The 20,408-nt window shown below is 46.7% G+C and overlaps 1 protein-coding gene across 6 annotated transcripts; it reads left to right on the top strand.

Annotated features, from left to right (window-relative positions):
• The first annotated feature begins 7 nt into the window (after positions 1-7).
• On the top strand, positions 8-18,534 carry HEXD (hexosaminidase D). Of its 6 annotated transcripts, none has more exons than XM_030534037.1 (13): positions 9-396; positions 3,497-3,639; positions 4,319-4,428; positions 6,212-6,299; positions 7,132-7,296; positions 9,083-9,266; positions 10,942-11,013; positions 12,693-12,888; positions 14,485-14,567; positions 15,682-15,760; positions 15,843-15,944; positions 16,566-16,655; positions 17,737-18,534. In XM_030534037.1, exons 2-13 carry the CDS (start codon positions 3,541-3,543, stop codon positions 17,903-17,905), a joined length of 1,437 nt encoding a protein of 478 aa, XP_030389897.1. In that variant the 5' UTR covers positions 9-396; positions 3,497-3,540; the 3' UTR covers positions 17,906-18,534. The 6 variants fall into 6 exon arrangements, with proteins under 6 accessions (XP_030389900.1, XP_030389897.1, XP_030389898.1 ...); XM_030534038.1 differs by lacking the exon at positions 9-396 and adding an exon at positions 417-493; XM_030534039.1 differs by lacking the exon at positions 9-396 and adding an exon at positions 4,071-4,225 and having other exon boundaries at positions 3,553-3,639.
• The last annotated feature ends 1,874 nt before the right edge of the window (positions 18,535-20,408 follow it).

The following is a 20,408-nucleotide window of genomic DNA, read 5'->3' as shown; positions in this document are numbered from 1 at the left end:
ACAGGAAGCAGTTCAGGCTAGAGCAATCCACGCCGGAGTGATCGGGCAGGCAGGAAAAGGCAAGTGGGTAGGAGCGGTGCTTGTCAGAGCGATGAGCGAAACAGGCCTAAGCGATCTATACCAGAATGACAGAGCAGGAGGTATGAAAACTGATTGATTAAGACAGGCCAATGCAATCTATATCAGAGTAATGGAGCATAGACATGGTTAGAAGGAGGCCATCCCAGAACAAAAGCCTGTGAAGGGGCAGGCCAGAGTAATCCATGTCAGAGACACTTGGAAAGCAGCCAGGACAAAGGCCAAATGAATGAAGGCCGGCAGGGAAATGTGTGGCAGGACAGACAAGAGCAATCCATGCCAGAGAACGGAGCCCTGGAACTGTCTTCCTGCTGCTGGGTATGAGTGGGGTCCGGAAGGGCGTTAACCCTCGCGGTGCCGGGGGAGGGGGGTGCCGCTGGCCGGGCGGGCTCTGGACTTGGGGCGCCCACGAATCGTGAGTTGGATCCAAACCTGCCAGACATACTCTGGCGGAGGGGAGTGGGGCTGCCCCGGCCATCCCCAGTGTGTGTGTGGGTCTGCACCTGCCCCCGCCACCCCCAGTGTGTGTGTGGGTCTGCACCTGCCCCGGCCACCCCCAGTGTGTGTGTGGGTCTGCACCTGCCCCGGCCACCCCCAGTGTGTGTGTGGGTCTGCACCTGCCCCCGCCACCCCCAGTGTGTGTGTGGGTCTGCACCTGCCCCCGCCACCCCCAGTGTGTGTGTGGGTCTGCACCTGTCCCGGCCACCCCCAGTGTGTGTGTGGGTCTGCAACTGCCCCATCCACCCCCAGTGTGTGTGTGGGTCTGCACCTGCCCCAACCACCCCAGTGGGTCTGCACCTGCCCCGGCCACCCCCAGTGTGTGTGTGGGTCTGCACCTGCCCCGGCCACCTCCAGTGTGTGTGTGGGTCTGCAACTGCCCCAGCCACCCCCAGTGTGTGTGTGGGTCTGCACCTGCCCCAACCACCCCAGTGGGTCTGCACCTGCCCCGGCCACCCCCAGTGTGTGTATGTGTGTGGTGGGGGGCTGCAACTGCCCCAGCCACCCCTACTGTGTGTATGTGTGTGGTGGGGGGCTGCAACTGCCCCAACCACCCCAGTGTGGCGGGGAGCCTGCAATTGCCATGGCCACCTTAGTGCGTGGGGGGTGGAGGAGCTGCAACTGCCCTGGGCACCCCAGTGGGGGGGGCGGGGTCTGCAACTGCCACGACCACCCCCCGTGTGTGTGTGCTGGGGGTTGCAACCGCTCCGGCAACCCCACTGGGGGGGGTGAGTCTGCAACTGCCCCGACCACCCCCAGTGTGTGTGTGCTGGGGGTTGCAACCGCTCCGGCAACCCCACTGGGGGGGGTGAGTCTGCAACTGTCCCGACCACCCCCAGTGTGTGTGTGTGTGTGTGGTGGGGGGCTGCTACTGCCCCAGCCACCGCAGTGGGGGAGGAGCCTTCAATTGCCATGGCCACCTTAGTGCGTGGGCGGGTGGAGGAGCTGCAACTGCCCTGGCCACCCCAGTGTGTATGAGGTGGGCAGGGCCCCCCGAGGGGGGGCAAGTGGGGCAATTTGCCCCAGGCCCTGCAGGGGCCCCCACGAGAATATAGCATTCTATAGTATTGCAACTTTTTTTATGGAAGGGGCCCCCGATATTGCTTTGCCCCAGGCCCCTGAATCCTCTGGGCTGCCCTGGAGGTGGGGAAGGAATTGCAACTGCCCCAGCCACCGCCAATGTGTGTATGGGGTGAGGAAGGGGCTCCGACTGCCCTGGCCACCCCCAGTGTGTGGTGGAGGGAGGCTGCAACACCCATACCCAGCTCCATGGGTGGGACCACCTACATCTGCCCATCCCTTGCCCTGCAACCAGTTCTTTCCCCCCACTCCCCATCACGTCTCCCCCCGCCCCATCTCTGCTCCTCCTGCAGCTCTTGGGATCTTCACCACCCCACCAGGCCAAGGCGGGAGACAGCACAATCCATTCTCCCCTCAGCTCTAAGGGTTCTTCCCCTCCCCTTCCAAGGTTGGGTGCTGCATCCAGGGGGAGCAAAGGTGTTGTTCCATCCCTGCTGCTCACAGGAGGGATGGAGGAGCAGAGCCCTGATCTGCTCAGCTCTTCCTGCTCCTCTCCTCATATAAGAAACAGTTTCAGTGCCTGCGACTTCCTACAGACACTCTGATTGGCTGCTCTTCTTGAGGAGGTGGGTGAGTGGGACAGGCTACCAATCAGAGAGGGATTGCCCTGCCCCCACATAAGCAGGACTGAAATTTACAAGAGGGCTAGAGGTTGTAGCCAGGTCAGACGCACTCCCTGGCTCCCCAGAGCTGGCAGTACTGGGTCTGAGATTCTAGCAGGCACCACCTGGCCAGTGCATCATTGCCAGGGATGGTGGCTTTGTAGGACAAGTTTTTCCTCAATTGCCCTCAGCAGGGCTCGCACAGCCTCAGGGCCCCGCTTCATTACCCTCACTCAGCTCACTGCTCTCTGTGTCAGGGACACAGGTGTGCCCTTTGGGGGAAGGGATAGCTAAGTGGTTTGAGCATTGGCCTGCTAAACACAGCATTGTGAGTTCAATCCTTGAGGGGGCCATTTAGGGATCTGGGGCAAAAATCTGTCTGGGGATTGGTCCTGCTTTGGGCAGGGGGTTGGACTAGATGACCTCCTGAGGTCCCTTCCAACCCTGATAATTCTAGGAGTCTAATCACAAATCTGTCAGTGCTGCAGGAGATGGGGGAAGTCTTTCACTTTCCCAGCACTGGGCTTTCTCTGAGGAACAAAGAGTTGTCAAACTGTTCTGTCACTAAATCAGCAGATGTGACTGTGAACAGGCCCTGGGAGCCCATGTGTGGCATAAGAAGGTAGTGTTTGATATCGTTAATCTAATACCCTGTGACCTCATACCAATGTCCAGACTCTCACTTGAGATAGATGGGTAGCCTGGAACACCAAGTATTTTAGCTGCATCTTCTGTTCACTTACAGCATGGAATCAGCCCTCTCCCACAGACGTCTTCTCTGACTTTTAACTCTCAGTGTCACCTTTTCCAAATTTCTCCATCTGTAGCACAGGGATAAGAATAACCCTTTTCTGCTTCCTCACAAAAGGGTAGAGAGGTTAGGTGGCTGCCTGTAAATCACATTTGGATCTTTGGGTAAAAGGTGCCACAGATGTGTAAAATTCACAACTCTCTCCATTGTGGAATTACAAGCCAGGAATCCCTTGTCCGGTTCTGCCCTCTCATGTGCCAGTCTCGTGGATATGATGTAGCTGGGAATAGAACTAGGCCTGCGATCTGTGTTTCAGCACCAATGGTTTAGCTTGTGTTTTTAGTACAGTACCTTCTTATAAACGCAGCTCTTCCCCCAGTTAAGAAAATTGGGCTAAATCATGCTTACATGAGACTTCTGTATTTAAGACTGATATTTAATTGTGGGGGGAAATGCTCCGAGTAATAAGTTTGCTGCTCTCCTCAAGGTAAAATATTTGCTTTTGCTGAAGACTGTTGCCATGCTAAGAAGATGGAAGAAAACAAAATGAGCGTCTCCTCACCATTTGGGCTGCACTTAGTGCACTTGGATCTCAAAGGTGCTCCACCAAAGGTCTCCTACCTGGCTGAGGTAACACGTTGAGTGCATGCAAGTGGGATTGTTGAATCATCTCCAAAATGATTCCAGTCCTCAGCTGGAGGTCACACTGGGGGTGTAATGCAAGAGAGCATGTAGTGATCCATATGGCTTTGATTGGGGAGAGCAAAAAAATTGGTTTATCCGGAGGCCAGAATGTCTCAGTAGAAATTATTTAGGATGCTTACTGTAAACTGCAGTAACCTCAGTCCTTTCCTAAAAGGAAATAATGGTTTAGGATTTCCACTTGTTACAGATTAAGCTTTCATTCCAGCCTCCTTCACCAGCACTCAATCCACCACACACAGTAACTGTAATGCTTTGCAGCTGCATAAGGAATTCAGATTCTAGTTAAGGAAAACCTTAAGCAGAGTTCTCTGTCTAAGTGAAGCATCTGATTGTGGTTGTATCTGTTCACATTTAAGCCATCCAACTCTGAGCTTCTTGATATCTTGGATCCTGATTTCACTGTGAATGAAATACTCCACATTGGTGCCAGAGAGACTGCTAAAGAAAAGTTAAGATTCTTCCTCACATCCTGATGCCTTTGTTACCTTGGGCATTATGCAGGCTGGGACCTGTAAGACATGAGCTTGTTAAGCTTGTTCGTTGTGAACATGGTATTGTTATTACAAGCCAGACACAGCTCTGCAGTGGTTTCTTTCTCTTGCAGATCTTTCCTTTATTTCATACCCTTGGTGCCAATGGCCTTCTCATTGAGTATGAGGACATGTTTCCTTATGAGGGAGAGCTGAAGCCACTCAGAGCAGAGCATGCTTACAGGTATTGCAGTCAAATGAATCTTGCAAGGGTTGTCAAGTGGCCTTCATACTGCTAGGGAGGAGGCTACAGGTTGAGTCCTGGTCTCTGACTCTTGGACTGACCATCTGGAGCAGCTGTAGAAGCTCCTGGGGGTGGGAGAGGAGTATCACATGCCATTCTTAAGAGTCCAGAAGACTCATTGGTGAACCTGCTGCTGATAGTTTCCAAAGGGAGTGTCATACAGTCCATGCATGGAAGGATGGTAGCTGCAATAGGGGGCATAAGGAAAGTGAAAGTGCATTATGAATGGGATGAAGATGCAATAGCAAGCCTCCCCTCAGTCCTGGGGTCAGGGGGAATGGAGCAGAACATGTGCTACTGGTGACTGTGTACACCTCTACCCCAATATAACGCCGTCCTCAGGAGCCAAAAATCCGTACCGCGTTATAGATGAAACCCTGTTATATTAGGGTAGTGGCGGCAGTACTTCAGTGGTAATTTAAAGAGCCCCGGGCTCCGGCAGCTGGGGGGAGCCCAGGCCCTTTAAATCGCCGGCCGAGCCCCAGCGGTGATTTAAAGGGCCCGGGGCTCCCTGCAGCAGCCAGAACCCTGGGCCCTTTAAATCGCAGGCCAAGCCCTGCTGCTGCAACCCTGGGATAGCAGCGTCAGGGCTCCAGGGGTGATTTAAAGGGCCCGGGGCTCCCCACAGCAGACGGAGCCCCGGGCCCTTTAAAGTGCTGCCCGAGCCCCGCTGCCGGAGCCCTGGGGTTACTATGCTATATGCGAACCCGTGTTATATCAGATCGCATTATATTGGGGTAGAGGTGTATTTGCTGTTTCCCATTTGTATCTGTCAGGAATACAGCTTTGGCATTTTCCTTGTTAAATTTTTCTGCATGTAAAATCAGCCCTTCACTCTAAATCTGGTCCACAGTCTTGGGATCTTCTCTGTTGGGCCAAGTCAGGATTTGGCTGGGACTGCTGTCGGGAGAACTCAAAGAAGTAGTGCAGGTGATTCAGTAGATGAGACAGTTCTGTCCAATACAGTGCTAAGCTGAGGTGTGGTCTAATGTCCTGAACACGGGGCTGGGAGTCAGGAACTCCTGAGGTTCAATCCTACCTTTACCATTATCTCCCTCTGTGGCCCTGGGAAAATCACTTAACCTCTGTGTTGAGTGTCCCCAAGGGAATAATGATACTTACCTATCTGTCTTCTGGGGTGTTGTGAGATTAGTTATTGTAATGGCTGTACAACACTGTGAAAAGCATACAGAGCTATATCTGAGTGCCAAGTACTTGTACTGGACTGACAGCACAGCATGTTATGAAGCAGCTGCCAAAGATGCCAGCTTTTAGACTAGAAATAAAAGCAGGATCCTGACCTCACATGGTCACTAAGGATCCCAGGATAATTTTCACAGGTAAAGGTAATATTAACCCTTGTATCCAGGCCAAATGCCAACGGAGGTGTTTCTGTTCTGCTCCATAAATACCCCTGCATTCCAGTTGCATAAGGTAAATGCTTCCCCTCCAGTTGTGTTAGTGTTGCTGTCCAATGTTAACTCTATGAAGCCTTTACCTGTGATTTCTGTCTATACAGTGAATTGCAGTCTGTACAGTCAGTGAAGCCTGTGGAGAGCTTTGCATAAAAGGTGCCTTATACATATTAGAGCATCATCCTTCTGAAATTGACATGGTCCTGGCTTTGGTTAACTCTAAAACCACTGTCCCAGGATCCTGGTGTAAATAACCCAAGCGTGTGTACTCTCACTCTCTCTCGCTTTCTTTCTCTCTCTTTTCCTAGTGCCTCAGAGATTAAAGAGATTTTAAATTTGGCAGAATTGCATGAGTTAGAAGTGATCCCTCTGGTGCAGACCTTTGGACACATGGAAGTAAGTGCATGTCTGGATTTGGGGGATGTTGTGTAGGTCAGAGAGTTCTGGAAAGCAGGGAGAAGGCCATGGGTCATTGACATTTCTAGTGTTTAGCATTTGGGGGATAATATTACTCTGCACTTTTAACAGCACCTTCCATCCAGCAATCCAGAGCACCCCAATGACACTAGTGATTTCATCCTTTCAACCTCTCCAGTGAGACAGGGAGTTCTCTTATCCCAGTTTTTATGTGGAAAACTGAGGCACAGAGGGGGGATGTGACTTCACAGCAGACATAAGTGGCAGCATCAAGAATAGAACCCAGATCTCCCATTCCCAGGCTTTAACAACAAGATGATTTTTTTCCTCCCCAGTAGATAAACTGACAGAATTTTTCTGTTGTAGAATTCCACCCCCCAGCCCAATCAGCCCTCCACACCACCTGCCTTGCCGCCCCAGTCAGCACTTCCCTCCCTGCTGTAGGTTTTAGGCATCACAGACAATGCAGTTGTAACCTCCTGAGTTATCCATGTTACCCCCGTATACATATGTTGGTTATAGCAGTGTGATGGGGTGCGCAGCTCCCTCTGATCTGGGGGAGCAGCCACTGCTCAGCGGTGTCTGGGCTAAGATGCTCTATGGAAGGGTGGGAGCAGCAGAATGTGTCCTGCCTCTACTGTGCCTGGCTCTGGCATGTCCTCTGCCTCTGTCATTTTCCTGAGCACAGCAAAGTTTCCAAAATTGTAATAGTGGCATCCATTGGACCCCAAAGTGACATGAGACAGCACCATAGATGTGTCGATCTTGCAGTCATTTTGTGGTTCATCCGTACATCTCATCTCTTTTGTAGTTTGTCCTAAAACACCAAGAGTTTTCTCACCTCCGGGAGGTGGAGATGTTTCCAAATGCCCTCAATCCACACAAAGAGGAATCCCTGATGCTGGTCAGTGCAATGATTGATCAGGTAGTGGCGCTGCACGATGGCTTACGATGGTTTCACATAGGCTCTGATGAGGTATGATTCTCCCTGATGATACAGTTTCTCTCAAGTGCTGAGGGAAAAAGCAAGGGTTCATGCAGAAATCTTTTTGTGCCTGGGTGGACCAGGGACCCCGTGAATTTAGTGATGGATGCTAAGGATATATCTGAGTGGAATTCCCTTTTCAGGCAAGGGAACCAGAAGCTAAATCTAAAAGTCATTTTTAATTCTTAATATCTCTGATTGCAACAGAAGCAGTTTATTTTCTTTAATAGGTTGATCAAAAGTAAAGTACTAGCTCCAGAAAAGTGCTTCTAACTCAGCACTTGGCTTGAGTAACCTTGCCTTAAAGGGCTTCACTTGGGATCAGATTTCAAACCTGTGGTCCTGACTGGTTATGTTCAACTATATATTAGCCCCATTGTCCTGGCCAAATTCCTTCTTCTTAGTTAGGCTCTCCGGGGCAGGGACCGTCTTTTTTCTGTGTTTTTACAGCACCTAGCACTATGGGGTCCTGGGCCATGACTCCTATCTGCTTCTGCAATACAAATAGATAATGCAACATACATTCTGCTGACAAAAATGCTCCTGCAGTTTCTATTGGGTGACATAGTCCTCTCTTCCTGCTGATATGTGCTGTTACGCAACTGCCACGAGCTATCCCAGAGGTAGCTGCACTTCACTGGTATGCTGAGTGATTTCTGTCTGCAAAGTGGTTTGGTACGATAAGGTCATATTAAAGTCCCAAAGAATCACTACACCACTTCATAGAAGTAGTGCCAGTTACATTGGTTAGGATTAGGGATTTGCATAATGAGAACATCCACAGTCACATGAATGGATATATAAAGAGCGTTAGGCTGAGGCACTTTTGTTCATTAACCATCTTGGAAACGCCGACTTAGTTTTCCAGGATCATAATCTCTCCCTCACCCCTCTCCAAGCCCATTGATATCTACACGTGATTTTCAGTGCCTTAACCTTGTTTCTAGCTGTGATAAGTTTGATGGAGAGCACCCAGGTAATTCTACAGGCAATTGGATGGCAGATGTACAGTGTCACCCTAAGGCAGGGAGCCCAACCCATGGGAACCTTAACCCTTGCCGCAAGTACCCCACCCAGAGGAACTCTAACCCTAGAGTTAGAAGTCTTATCCATAAAACTCTAACCCTAGCTCCAAGTACCCTTACCATAGGAACTCTTACCCTAGGGTACAGAGCCATATTCCAACATGCATGTCACTGTGTGATTTGAAAACAGGTGTGATGGCTCTTAGGTAAGCTGACAGGATTATTCAGGCTCCTGGAGGAGTTGTACTTCCGGGTTCTGCCCACTCTTTCCAGGAGGTGGTTATTCTAACTTCCAGAGTCATTGAAAATGTTTTCTTTAAGTAGTTGAATTCATTAGGATATTTAACCCCTTCATTTCTGTGCAGACTTTCAGCCACCACAGCTCACAGGTCTTCAGAAGCCTGTAGAGGCCTCCCTGGGCTGTTGGAGACCCACACGAAAGCTACTGAGACTGGAGTGCTCACAAGCTGTGGGATGGGATTTAAACAGAATTATAGGTCAATATCTTACCAACATGTGGATGCTCTGTGCTTGCTGCCTGCTACAGGCTCAGGGAGGCTTCGACAGGGAGATTTCTTGGGAAACTCTGAGCTCATGTCTTCCTTTTGAATAGATGGGGAATCCATCCTTCCCTACCCTTTTCTCTTCTCTTTGATCAGCCAAAGGGAGAATAAGAAGAGACAGGGATGAAGGAGGAGACATTTTAAAAGAGCCTCTATGATAAAGCAGTCTCTTTTGGTTGGTGTCCCCAGGTCTACTATCTTGGTGAAGGGGAGGAGTCAAAGCAATGGCTGCAGAAAGAAGAGAACAGCATAGAGAAGCTGTGTCTGTCCCACATGAAAGCTGTTGCAAGTTGCATGGTCTCCTCTTATCCTGAGGTGAAGCCCATTGTGTGGGATGATATGCTCAGGGGAGTGAGTGAGGAAACACTGACAGGTATGTGAGCTAGGCAGAACACCTCTCATAACCTTATCGCATAACAAACTCTATATACTCACTTTTGAATCAGACTGTATTGGGCAACTCGTCCTTCAGTTGTGACAATTAGGAAGAGGTAAGAAGTGATTTCACAAAGAGCTAAGGAGAGGAGAGGGATTGCCCAGTAGTTAGAGCCCTAGCCTAGGACTCAGGAGGCTTGGTGTCAATTCCTTGCTTTGCTGCAGATTTCCTAAGTGACTTTGGGCAAGTCACATAGCCTATGACTCAGTTTCCCCTCTATAAAATGGGGATAATAGCACTGCGCTACCTCACAGGCCAGTCCTGAGGATAAATACATTACAAATAGTGAGGTGCTCAGATACTCTGGTAACAAGGGCCATATAAGTACCTAACATAGATCAAGATGCCATGTGTGGGTCTTTGTCTTCTCTTTCTGACCATTTAAAAAAATCTCATGGAGCTTTATGTAAAGACAGAGGTTTGAATCGGTGTCCTTAGCCTCAACTTCCACACATGCCTGGGCAGTGTTTTGTGCACCAGTTAGTAGTTGCTCTCCACAGAAGTGCCTGCATGCCCATGATGCAGACTAACGGAGAGAAGCCATGACTGGGTGTCTCTGACATTGCTGTTTATCGCTGTGGATATGACAGCGATGTCCAGAACTGAATTGTGGGATTGCTCAGTGATCTCGTTCACATTAGCCTTTTTCCAACTATTGCTAAACTTGGTGCAGCCCTGGTATAAATAGAGAGCCAGCCAGCAGCATTGTCACCACACTAGCGTGAAGACCTGCTCTGAACAGTTTAAAATGGGGTTTGGGTTAAACACTGAATTTTTGCAATGTTTACTGATGCTTGGCAGCAGCTTCTGCATGGCCAGGTAGTCTTCAGTGTTTAAATCCAAGTGAATTACAGAGTAACTTGGGACCAAACCTGCACCTTTGTACATACAGAATTTGCACTGAAGTTGGAGGAAGTTTGACATGTGCAAAGAATACAGGATCAACCCTTTGCAGGATCCTTTGTTCCTGCAACCACATGCACTGGTAAGCCCAGAAAACTGATAATGAGACTGGCTAGAGATGAAAGACTGTTAGGCTATGTCTACTCTACCACCTATCTCAGCAAAACTTACGTCACTCTGGGATGTGAATATTCCACCCCCCTGAGCGACATAAATTACACCAACAGAAGCATTTGTCGATGGGAGAGCTTTTCCTGCCGACAAAGCTTATGCCACTTGTGGAGTTGGTGCTCTCCTGTCGGCATAGAGCGTCTTCACCAGACGTGCTGCAGCGGTGCAGCTGTACCAATACTTCAATTGATATGGCCTTAGTCTGGCCAATAGACAGGTGTCCATCCTATGGATGGTCACTAATTGATCTCTTTGTTGACAGTCTCAGGAAAGAATCTAAGGATTGAATGGAGCCTGAACTGCCTCTCACCTTGGAAGAGTCCTCTCTAAACCAGAGTTTGCAGGGAGAGGCCAGGAGGGACTTGCGCTCTGGAGCTGCCTGTGTTCTTGTCTGTTCTGTACCTAGAGAACATCTGCGTCCAAGGCTGACAAACCCATCCTGTGGGGTTTGATGCAGGGCTGATTACTGCAGCATTAACACACAAGTGGCTTTCACTGACCGTTTTGCATCACTTAAAACAAATTCTGCTCCTTCTAGAGTCCGGGGTAGCTCAGCTGATGGAGCCAATGATTTGGGACTATGCAGCGGATCTTGATGAGGATGACAAAGGTTTGTACTGTTGGTTCTGAACTACTTGGAGCTGCAAAGTGCTCAGTTAACTTAAAAATGGCCAGTTTCTAATTCTTACGTCACATGGTCCCCAGACACCAGAAGCTTTTGCTGTATTAAATAAACCTTCTCCTACTAACTTACATTAATATTAACTTATATTAATTATAACAATCTCTGTAAGTGATGGAGACAACTATGCAGAATCTTGCTAGAATCTGTGCACGCTGATTTATTGCGCCTGGAGAGGTTTTCAAGGGGAGTATGGCCCCTTTCTTTCTGGCAGAATATATGGAAAGATGATCCTACCCTCCTCTTCTGTTAAACTGAATATAGACTTCAGGCATGTCACTTCTTTAAAAAGCACCTTATATTTGTCATCAAGAATCTCTCACCATTTTACACTGTCAAAATGAAATTGTAAGCAAACCCCTTTGCTCTGACATCATGGCATTGTACCTGTTCCATCTAACTTTATTTTTCTCTCTCCACACCTGTTGTGAAGGATTTTCATCCGTTAAAATCAGGATTTTCACACCTACCTGTCATCTTGTTTTTATTGGCCTGGGCATTCAGCATAGTCAATAAGGGGTGTCATTTGAAAAAGTCCTTAGCGTTGGCTTAACTCTGCTTCTGTTGAAGGTTAATGAGTGTTCTTCAGTGAGTCCAGTTAGGCCAATAGTGAGCACTTCTGAAAATCCCACCCTAAAGGCCTCATACAAGTTCCCTGGAAGTCAGAGAAAAGGCTCGTATTTGATTCCCATGGGAGTTGGATCAAGCCTTAAAAGGTTTTGTATTCAAATGCTTAGGGTATGTCTATACTGCAAGAGCTATAGTGGCACACCTGCAGCTATGCCATTGTAATATAGACACTTTCTACAGTGATGGAAGAAATGTTTCCATTGCTGTAGTAAATCCACCACCTCAAAAGGTGGTAGCTAGGTTGATGGAAGAATTCTTCCATTGGCCTGGCTGCGTCTATGTTTTTACAGCCCAGAGAAATGTAGCTTGATCGATCTGTGTTTTAGATGTAGACTAGGACTTAGGTGCAACAGTAACTAACAGTTGTTTGGTGTTCCATAGAGTCAGGTATACACCTAGCTTTCTTAGCACTCTAGAGATGAAACTTAAATCTCCCAAGTGTTTGAATTCATTGGGTCTGATTTTCTTCTGATCTGCACCAGTGTAAATCTTTGGGGGCAGTAAGTTCTGATTTACACCAGCGTGAAAGAAGGAATTGGCCCTGTGTGGACTCTGCTATAACAGCAGGGTATTTCAGATGCCCAATTCTGCAGTCCTTACTCAAGTGAGTAACACTTGGCCATGCAAGGAGTCCTCACATGAGTGAGGTTTTCAGAATCAGATCCTGAATGAAGTATCTTGAGAATATGGGCCTGATCTTGTAGACAGCAAGACTCTCACTAAAAGCTGGTAGGGGACATTTGCCTGCAAATGGAGTTTGGCTTCAGAGCCTGCATCCTGAATAGCCTTTGGTGAACAAATGGACTGTCTCTCTCAATGACTGAAAGTGTGACATGCTTATGGCCCCTTCTAGCTCAAACCCTGAGCTGTGTATCTTTTGCAGAAGAGTTCAGGATCCAGAGTTTCTCTGAACAGGAGTAATGCAGCTAAAACTGAGCACCTTGTGCTGTACGTGTCCCTTTGGTCTTATATTTCAGTGCTTCTCATAGAAAAGTACCGCAAGTGTGGCTTCCCCAAGCTGTGGTTTGCCAGTGCCTTTAAAGGAGCCACTGGGGCAAATCAGTCTCTAACCCTGATTGGACACCACCTAAAAAACAATCTCCAGTGGCTGAAAGTGGCAAACAGCACCCCTGCTGATATGCTCCAAGGCATCGCCCTGACTGGCTGGCAAAGGTAAGGGCTGTTCTTTAAGCAGTTCCATGGAATGTATGCAAACAAATTCCCACCAAACAATATCAAGATAGGCATAAAGGGGCCCAGGATCCACAGGGACCAGAGAGTGCTGCAGGGAACTCGGGAATACTGCACTGCCTCCTGTTGCTCACTTATAGCCCCTCCCCAAGTAACTGCGTGTTATTGATGGGTCTCAAAAGGTTCCTTCCAGTGCTCTGGCCCAGGAGCATTAAGTCCATGGAGCGTGGAGGGGAAAACTGAAGGCTCTTCAGGTCTAAATCCGACAACGATTAATATTTGCTCTACCTGGGAGTAAAAAAACTCAGTTAATTCAACTACATTCTTAATGAGGGAGCTTATGTTTTGTAGCACACTGGGTTAATCAGTGGAAATGACTCTTGTTGGAGACACATTCAATAGTTTAGTCTTAAGGCAAAATTAAGATTGGAATTTCAGCCTTTTTAAATGCTGCTTTGTGCCACCTTGAATTGGGTTTTATTTCACTCTTCTTTTGGGCGGGAGGGGGTGGAGGGGACGTACTGAATACACATTTATTACAGATTATTTTCTGCAGGTGCATGGAGACCACTTTACTCATCCTATGCTAATATTTAACATTGATAGGACTAATACACATACCAACTAACTGGCCTGCAGACAATGATTATTTAAACAAACCATACCACAGGATGCCCTCAAAATTGTTTGCACTTTAAACTCAGATAGCACGAGTTATTTTTATCCTTCATGGGATGAAAATATGAATGTAGCTTGATCTCCCAGTCCCGTTAAACCCTTGAAAATGGGGGCTATCCCATGAAATGTGGCCAGACACTTAGTTTCTCCTTCCAGTGCCGCTCTAGTTAATACCCAAGTCCAGAGATGGAGTAGTTAAAAGAATAAACTATTGTAATGATGGTTTCAAATACAACAAAGCTGCGTGAGGAAATAATTGTAAGTATTAGAAGGAGAAAAGCATTTCATGAGACAGAGGTATAATCTAAGACAGGGGTAGGCAACCTATGGCACGCGTGCCGAAGGTGGCATGCAAGCTGATTTGAAGTGGCACTCACATTGCCTGGGTCCTGGCCACCAGTCCAGGGTGCTCTGCATTTTAATTTAATTTTAAATGAAGCTTCTTGAACATTTTAAAAACCTTATTTACTTTACATACAACAATAGTTTAGTTGTATATTATAGACTTATAGAAAGAGACCTTCTAAAAAGGTTAAAATGTATTACTGGCACGTGAAACCTTAAATTAGAGTGAATAAATGAAGACTCAGCACAGCACTTCTGAAAGGTTGCTGACCCCTGATTTAAGATAAGGCCAGAAATCCCGAGTTCTAATTCCGGCTTTGGCCCTGATTTTCCGTGGGCAAATTACTTAATCTGTTTCTCAGTTTCCTCATCAGTAACAGAGGTACAATTATCCCTTTGTACCTTGGAGGGGGAGTTAGGACGTGCTTTATCCTGAGAGATGGACTAATGTTTATAAAACACTTCAAGACTGTTGGATGAAATGCTAACATTTAGCACAGTTATAACACCTATTTCCAGCAAAACATTGACTGAATGGACATTTATTTATTTCAGGTATGACCACTTCTCTGTCTTATGTGAGCTTCTTCCAGTGGGAATCCCATCACTAGCTGTGTGTCTGCAGGCACTACAGAATGGTACACACTGCCTATATCCTCTATCAGAGCTAATGCCTATTCCAAAGGAAAGTTAACTGTGACTAAAGTTCTGCAAGATCAAACCACCTCTTAAATGTAACAGGCATGTCCGTAATCATGAACATTGTTAGATTATAAACAGTGTGTTTCTGATCTAATTTCATACCCTTTATAGGCACACAGGCATGACTATGGTAATAGCAGCTGCTGTGGTTTCCACCCATTGTGTGGTTCCATTAATTTAATAAAGAACCTTATTATACTAATTCCCTTGTGTTTTTGAGTAGCGCATAAATTGACATTGATTTCCTTTCTCAAGTGTAATCTCTTTTAGCATTAGAAGCTATGAATTGCTTTTGAAACAAATCTGGTCAAACTGATTTTTTATTCATTGCTCATACAGAAATGAAACTAGTTACACATAGACCACATTTCAGTCTAAGGTCTTGTCTACACCCACAAGTTGTTCTGCTTAAACTATACCAATGTGGATAAAGGAGGACAGCCCCCCTAAAATGGATGCAGCTATACCAGCATAAAGGTGCTTATAGCAGTATAGCTTATTCCCAGATGGGAAGGGGCATAAGCTATACCAGTAGAAAGTATTTATACCTGTATAACTGCATCCACAGTAGCAATTGAATCGGTATAACCATTTCAGAAAAAAAAGACCCTTAACCTAAATAGTTGTACTGGTAGACTAGGCCTTAACCTGTAGAATTCTGCAAGGGTCAGTTATGTCTTTTGCATTTCTTATTTTGGGGACTGGGAAAGCCTCCTGGAAGTTTTTTTAAAAAACTAAGACAATCTAAAAATATTAAGAGGGAAATGCAATGTAAAGAAAACTAGGCAGATAGGCCTGGGGTGGCAGTAGTAATTTCTCAATGGAGAATTAACACACTATACTGAAGTCTGTAGGGAGGATTTTCATAAGTACTCAGTTTTGGCCTAACCCTGCGTCTGTTTAAGTGAATGGGAGTTTTGCCATTGACTTCAGTGGAAGCAGAGTTAAAATCCCTCCTTACTTGTACTATAGCTATTTGTGTCCCCATTTTACCATTAGAGGGTTCACTTTTCCTCTGCTCCCCTCTTACTTTGACTATCCTTTGCCCAGGTGGCTATTCTGAAAAGGTTAAAGAAAATGTGGAGAAACAGCTGGGGCTCGCAAGTCTGGAAATCGACACTTTCATGAGGTAAAGCCCCACTTGCAGGATTCAGATGCTTCCTGTTGTGTTGTGATGTAATTCTGGAGACTGACACATTCTCTTTGGACAGTGAAAGTTCAGGGACCTTTCCAGGGAGTGACATCTTCACACTTGTGACTCAGGTCTGCTGCTATCTGAAGCCCTCAGTAGATGAATTTCTTGAAAGAAACAGGTAAGAAAAAAAAAATCAACTTGGTATTTTTGCTGTCTCCTCATAAGTGATTGGCCCATAGTGTACATAAATGGTGCAAGAAAACTTAAATTGACTTCTCTAAGGTGGCTATAATGTTCTTAGTTATGAAGCTTAGTGGGTGGCTAAGGTGTTACATGACCCTCTGCTCTGAAATAGAGTGATACCAGCAGAGGATAACACATATAGACCTGGATTCAGCAAATTGCCCAAACACTTGCTTAAGTCCATCCCTTTTTATCACAGCACATGCTTAAATTCTTTGCTGAATCAGAGTTTTACTGCCATTGAAGACAAAACGTAATTTCTGAAAGTTCTAGTGGGAAAATTATTAATGTTTAAGTTATAAAGGCAAAATATTGTGCCTTAGGACACAAACTATCACTCTCAACAAATTCAAAGGTGATGTGTAAAATGGCATAAATTAGACTACCTTACATTAATTTAGACCGCATTAGATCCATTCTACAACTGTGTCTACATCAGTGTGAGGGAGATTCCAACTTAAACCACTTCTTAAATCACCTCAGTCTGGCCTGCAGCCGTCTGTCCCCATCAGTCACTGCTGTTTCAAGGAATATTCAGGCTGAGATGTATTTTCAGGTTTGTCACAGGCTGGTTCAGCCCCTACCACAGAAAGAGGAGGATCGTGCATCCTATAATGATGCATCATTTTCAGCCGGATGCACTAAGGTAACTCAACGCTCCACTTTGCAAGATACTGGAAATAAAGCTTGTGTTTAAAACATCATTCTGTGATTTCAAGCTTGAGCACCCCTGTTTGGAATAAATCAACATTAAGCAACCTAGTTGTTGTAAAACAGTCGAACATGAAGCATATAGGTTTTGGGAAGACAGCTACTCAGAAAGGAAATGACTATGCAGTGGCAGGATCTGGAATAGAAGCCGATCCTCTGACTCCCAGTCCACTGCCAATGCAATTCATGGTCTTGTTTAGTATATCTGTATATTTTTATCCATTTAAATTTTCACAGTTGTGGGAAATCACGGGGGTGGAGGAGGTCAGACAACAATTATTTGACAGACGTTGAGATTCAAATAATTAAAGCTTTATAAGCCAGCTGTTTTAGCAGAGCTGTAAATACATGCTTTTAGGCAGCATTCATTACAACACATTTTATACTCATTAAGGTGGGGCTCACACAAAGTAAGATTCTCAACCAGAATTCCTATCATCAATGGAAATTCTTTTTGGTTGGTTTGTGTGTGTATGTATGGTGAAATCAACATTTACCAATAAAAATCTAATCCTTCCAAAATTAAAGCCTATTTTGTCAATTCATATGTTATGCTGATTTTTTAAGAGTTACTATGGCAAGGGGAATTTAAGTTTCAAAAACTGCTTTAGTGACTTAAATCTCTACTAATTCAAGGTCAGGTTTCAAGTACAAAAAAAAAAGGCACAGTTCCTCATTAACTTATACACCTTTGCACCATTTTTTAAAACCACCGAATGAGTGAGATGTAGAAGTTAACTGCCCTCAAAATGCAAGGTACAGTCCTGCAGCTTTAAATCCATTGCAGTCCTGTAAAAGATAACGTCCTTCCCTGCAGGAGAAGTGAAACTTAAAGCTCCAGCACAGTATGCTAGAATTCCATTTCTTCTCTCTGCAAAGTGTCACCTGGTGATCTCATCTCATCTCTTTTGTCATGACTTAATTGCAGATGTAGTTGGTGCAGTTGGCTAATAATCCTGGTGAAGAACATGGACTGTAGCACGCTCTGTTCACTTCTTCCTTTGATTTCTCTTTAGTCTTCTAGCCAAGTGGAATGCTGTGATGCAAGAGCTTCAAGCAGCCCTTGAGAGAGTTTTCTACATGTGTACCCTAGAAGAGTGGATGGAAGAGAATGTCCATCCCAGCTTTCACAAACTGCAGGAAGTAGTGGATGACCTAGACAAAGCAATACAAGCACAATCCTAGCTGCCCTCAAACTGCCAAACGTCTTATCTGAGACTCTGGCTGGTACAAATTCAAGAGTAACTGTATAGTCAGAGCTTAAACCACCCATGGAATAAAGTAGATGCAACTTCACTGAAGTTGAGTTGGACCATATCCACAGCAAGGAATTTGAAGCTAGAATGACGAAGTATGAAGATGTGGGGTTCTATCTTTAGCTCCAACCAATGCCAAAACTCAGCCTCTGAAATCAGCTACAGCAATGTGCATACTTGACCAGACTTACTCCTGTCTATAACAATGAAAGCAAGAATGAGGCCAAGCTTGGCTGTGTCCTTAGTAGTGAGAGCATAGGGAAAGGAGAAAGTGCATCAAGACAGATCTTGAATTTCGAAAATCTTTCTCTTTTAGGTAAAAGTGACCTGAAAAAGTAATGTGGCAAATTCCAGTTGCTCACCAGTATGAGCTGAATGCCCCCCAAGATTCTGCATACTTCTGCCTTGTTGTAGGTCTTTATCTCCTTCCATTATGGCCATCTGATTCTTGCTCAGAGGCAGTGTTCCAGTACGCATCCTACTGCAGCATCATGACAAAACTTCAGTCAATCCATGGCTCTGGATACGTTCTGTTTGTGACATTCTAAAGTATAGAAAGGAATTTTAAAAAACAAAAAGCCTACATCCAGCTTTGAGCAGGTTCAGATCTGGAACTGAAGGTCACAACTTGACCTTTTAAAAAAAAAGTTATTAAAATACAGGTCTTAACTGGCTTTTTAGGAGAACAGGAGAAAGATTCCTTGAGGGCTGTGACATCACAGCATGGTGTATGACGGGGCAGCAAAGCAGGAGTCAGCTGACTTCAGTGGACTTACAGGACTTGAAATGAGAGGTGGGAAATGAAGTTTTGGTAACATGCTGAACACTGCAGTCTGGTTATTTGAGGAAGTTTCTTAAAGCCTCTCAACATAACTGAAAAGTACCCAAATCACTTCAGATACCCTTCAGTTGTTAGCATCATAACTATAAATCTGACTTTTGTTGCATCTACTTGCAAACTTAGAAATTAGTCTGAAGTCAATAGAAAGACACCCACAGGCTTTTGGTGCTTGAGGTGACGGCTCTTAATGGTTTATAGACAAGTTCATGTTTCATGGCTCTTGTAAACTGGTTAACAAGCATATTGTAACTACTGGGCACAAAATAAATCAGTGAAAACCAGATACTCCAAGTGTGAATTTACAATAAACATTCAAAATACCTTTTAAAATGTTTCCTTCGTTCATTGCTTTCTTGAAACATCTAAATACAGAGTTTAAAGAATGAGTGTGGGGCCAAGTTCTAACGTTTACTTTGAAATTAGCATATATCTAAACTACTGAGGGCTTGTCTACATCACAAAGTTGCAGCGCTGGTGAGAGGGTTACAGCGCTGCAACTTAGGAGGTATACACATCTGCAGGGCATCACCAGCGCTGCAACTCCCTGTTTGCAGCGCTGGCCGTACTCCCGTTTTGTCTCGGGTGTAGAGGATCCAGCGATGGTGATCCAGCGCTGGTAATCAAGTGTAGACACTTACCAGCGCTTTTCTTGACCTCCGTGGAATAAGCAGGTATCCCAGCATACCTGAGGAAGCCTCTCTGGTAATCAAGCAGGTATCCTTCCCCGCGGTTTGCTCCGGTGTTCTCCGAATCCCCCCCCAAGCGGGTCTCCTTCCCAGCGGTTTGCAAGGGGGTTCGGGGAACGCGAGAGCAAACCGCGGGGAAGCAGGTCTCCTTCCCTGTTTTGCTCTCGCGTTCCCCGAACCCCCGTGCAAGCAGATCTCCTTCCCCGCGGTTTGCTCTCGCGTTCCCCGAACCCCCGTGCAAGTAGGTCTCCTTCCCCGCCGTTTGCAGGGGGGTTCGGGGAACACGAGAGCAAACCGCGGGGAAGGAGATCTGCTTGCTCGGGGGTTCGGGGAACGCGAGAGCAAACCGCGGGGAAGGAGATCTGCTTGCTCGGGGGTTCAGGGAACGCGAGAGCAAACCGCGGGGAAGGAGATCTGCTTGCTCGGGGGTTCGGGGAACGCGAGAGCAAACCGCGGGGAAGCAGGTCTCCTTCCCCGGTTTGCTCTCGCATTCCCCGAACCCCCGTGCAAGCAGGTCTCCTTCCCCGCCGTTTGCAGGGGGGATCGGGGAATGCGAGAGCAAACCGCTGGGAAGGAGACCTGCTTGCACGGGGGTTCGGGGAACGCGAGAGCAAACCGCGGGGAAGCAGGTCTCCTTCCCCGGTTTGCTCTCGCGTTCCCCGAACCCCCGTGCAAGCAGGTCTCCTTCCCCGCACCCCCGAGCAAGCAGGTCTCCTTCCCCGCCGTTTGCAGGGGGGTTCGGGGAATGCGAGAGCAAACCGCTGGGAAGGAGACCTGCTTGCTCGGGGGTTCGGGGAACACTGGAGCAAAACCGGTGAAGGAGACCTGCTTTCCCGCGGTTTGCTCTCGCGTTCCCCGAACCCCCCTTGAAGCCGCCCAACAGCGCTGCAGTGTGGCCACATCTA

The sequence above is a fragment of the Gopherus evgoodei genome, chromosome 15 (assembly GCF_007399415.2).
Source record: "Gopherus evgoodei ecotype Sinaloan lineage chromosome 15, rGopEvg1_v1.p, whole genome shotgun sequence".
Taxonomy (NCBI): domain Eukaryota; kingdom Metazoa; phylum Chordata; order Testudines; family Testudinidae; genus Gopherus; species Gopherus evgoodei.
Note: the sequence above shows the minus strand (reverse complement) of the source record. Positions and strands in the feature narration are given on the sequence as shown.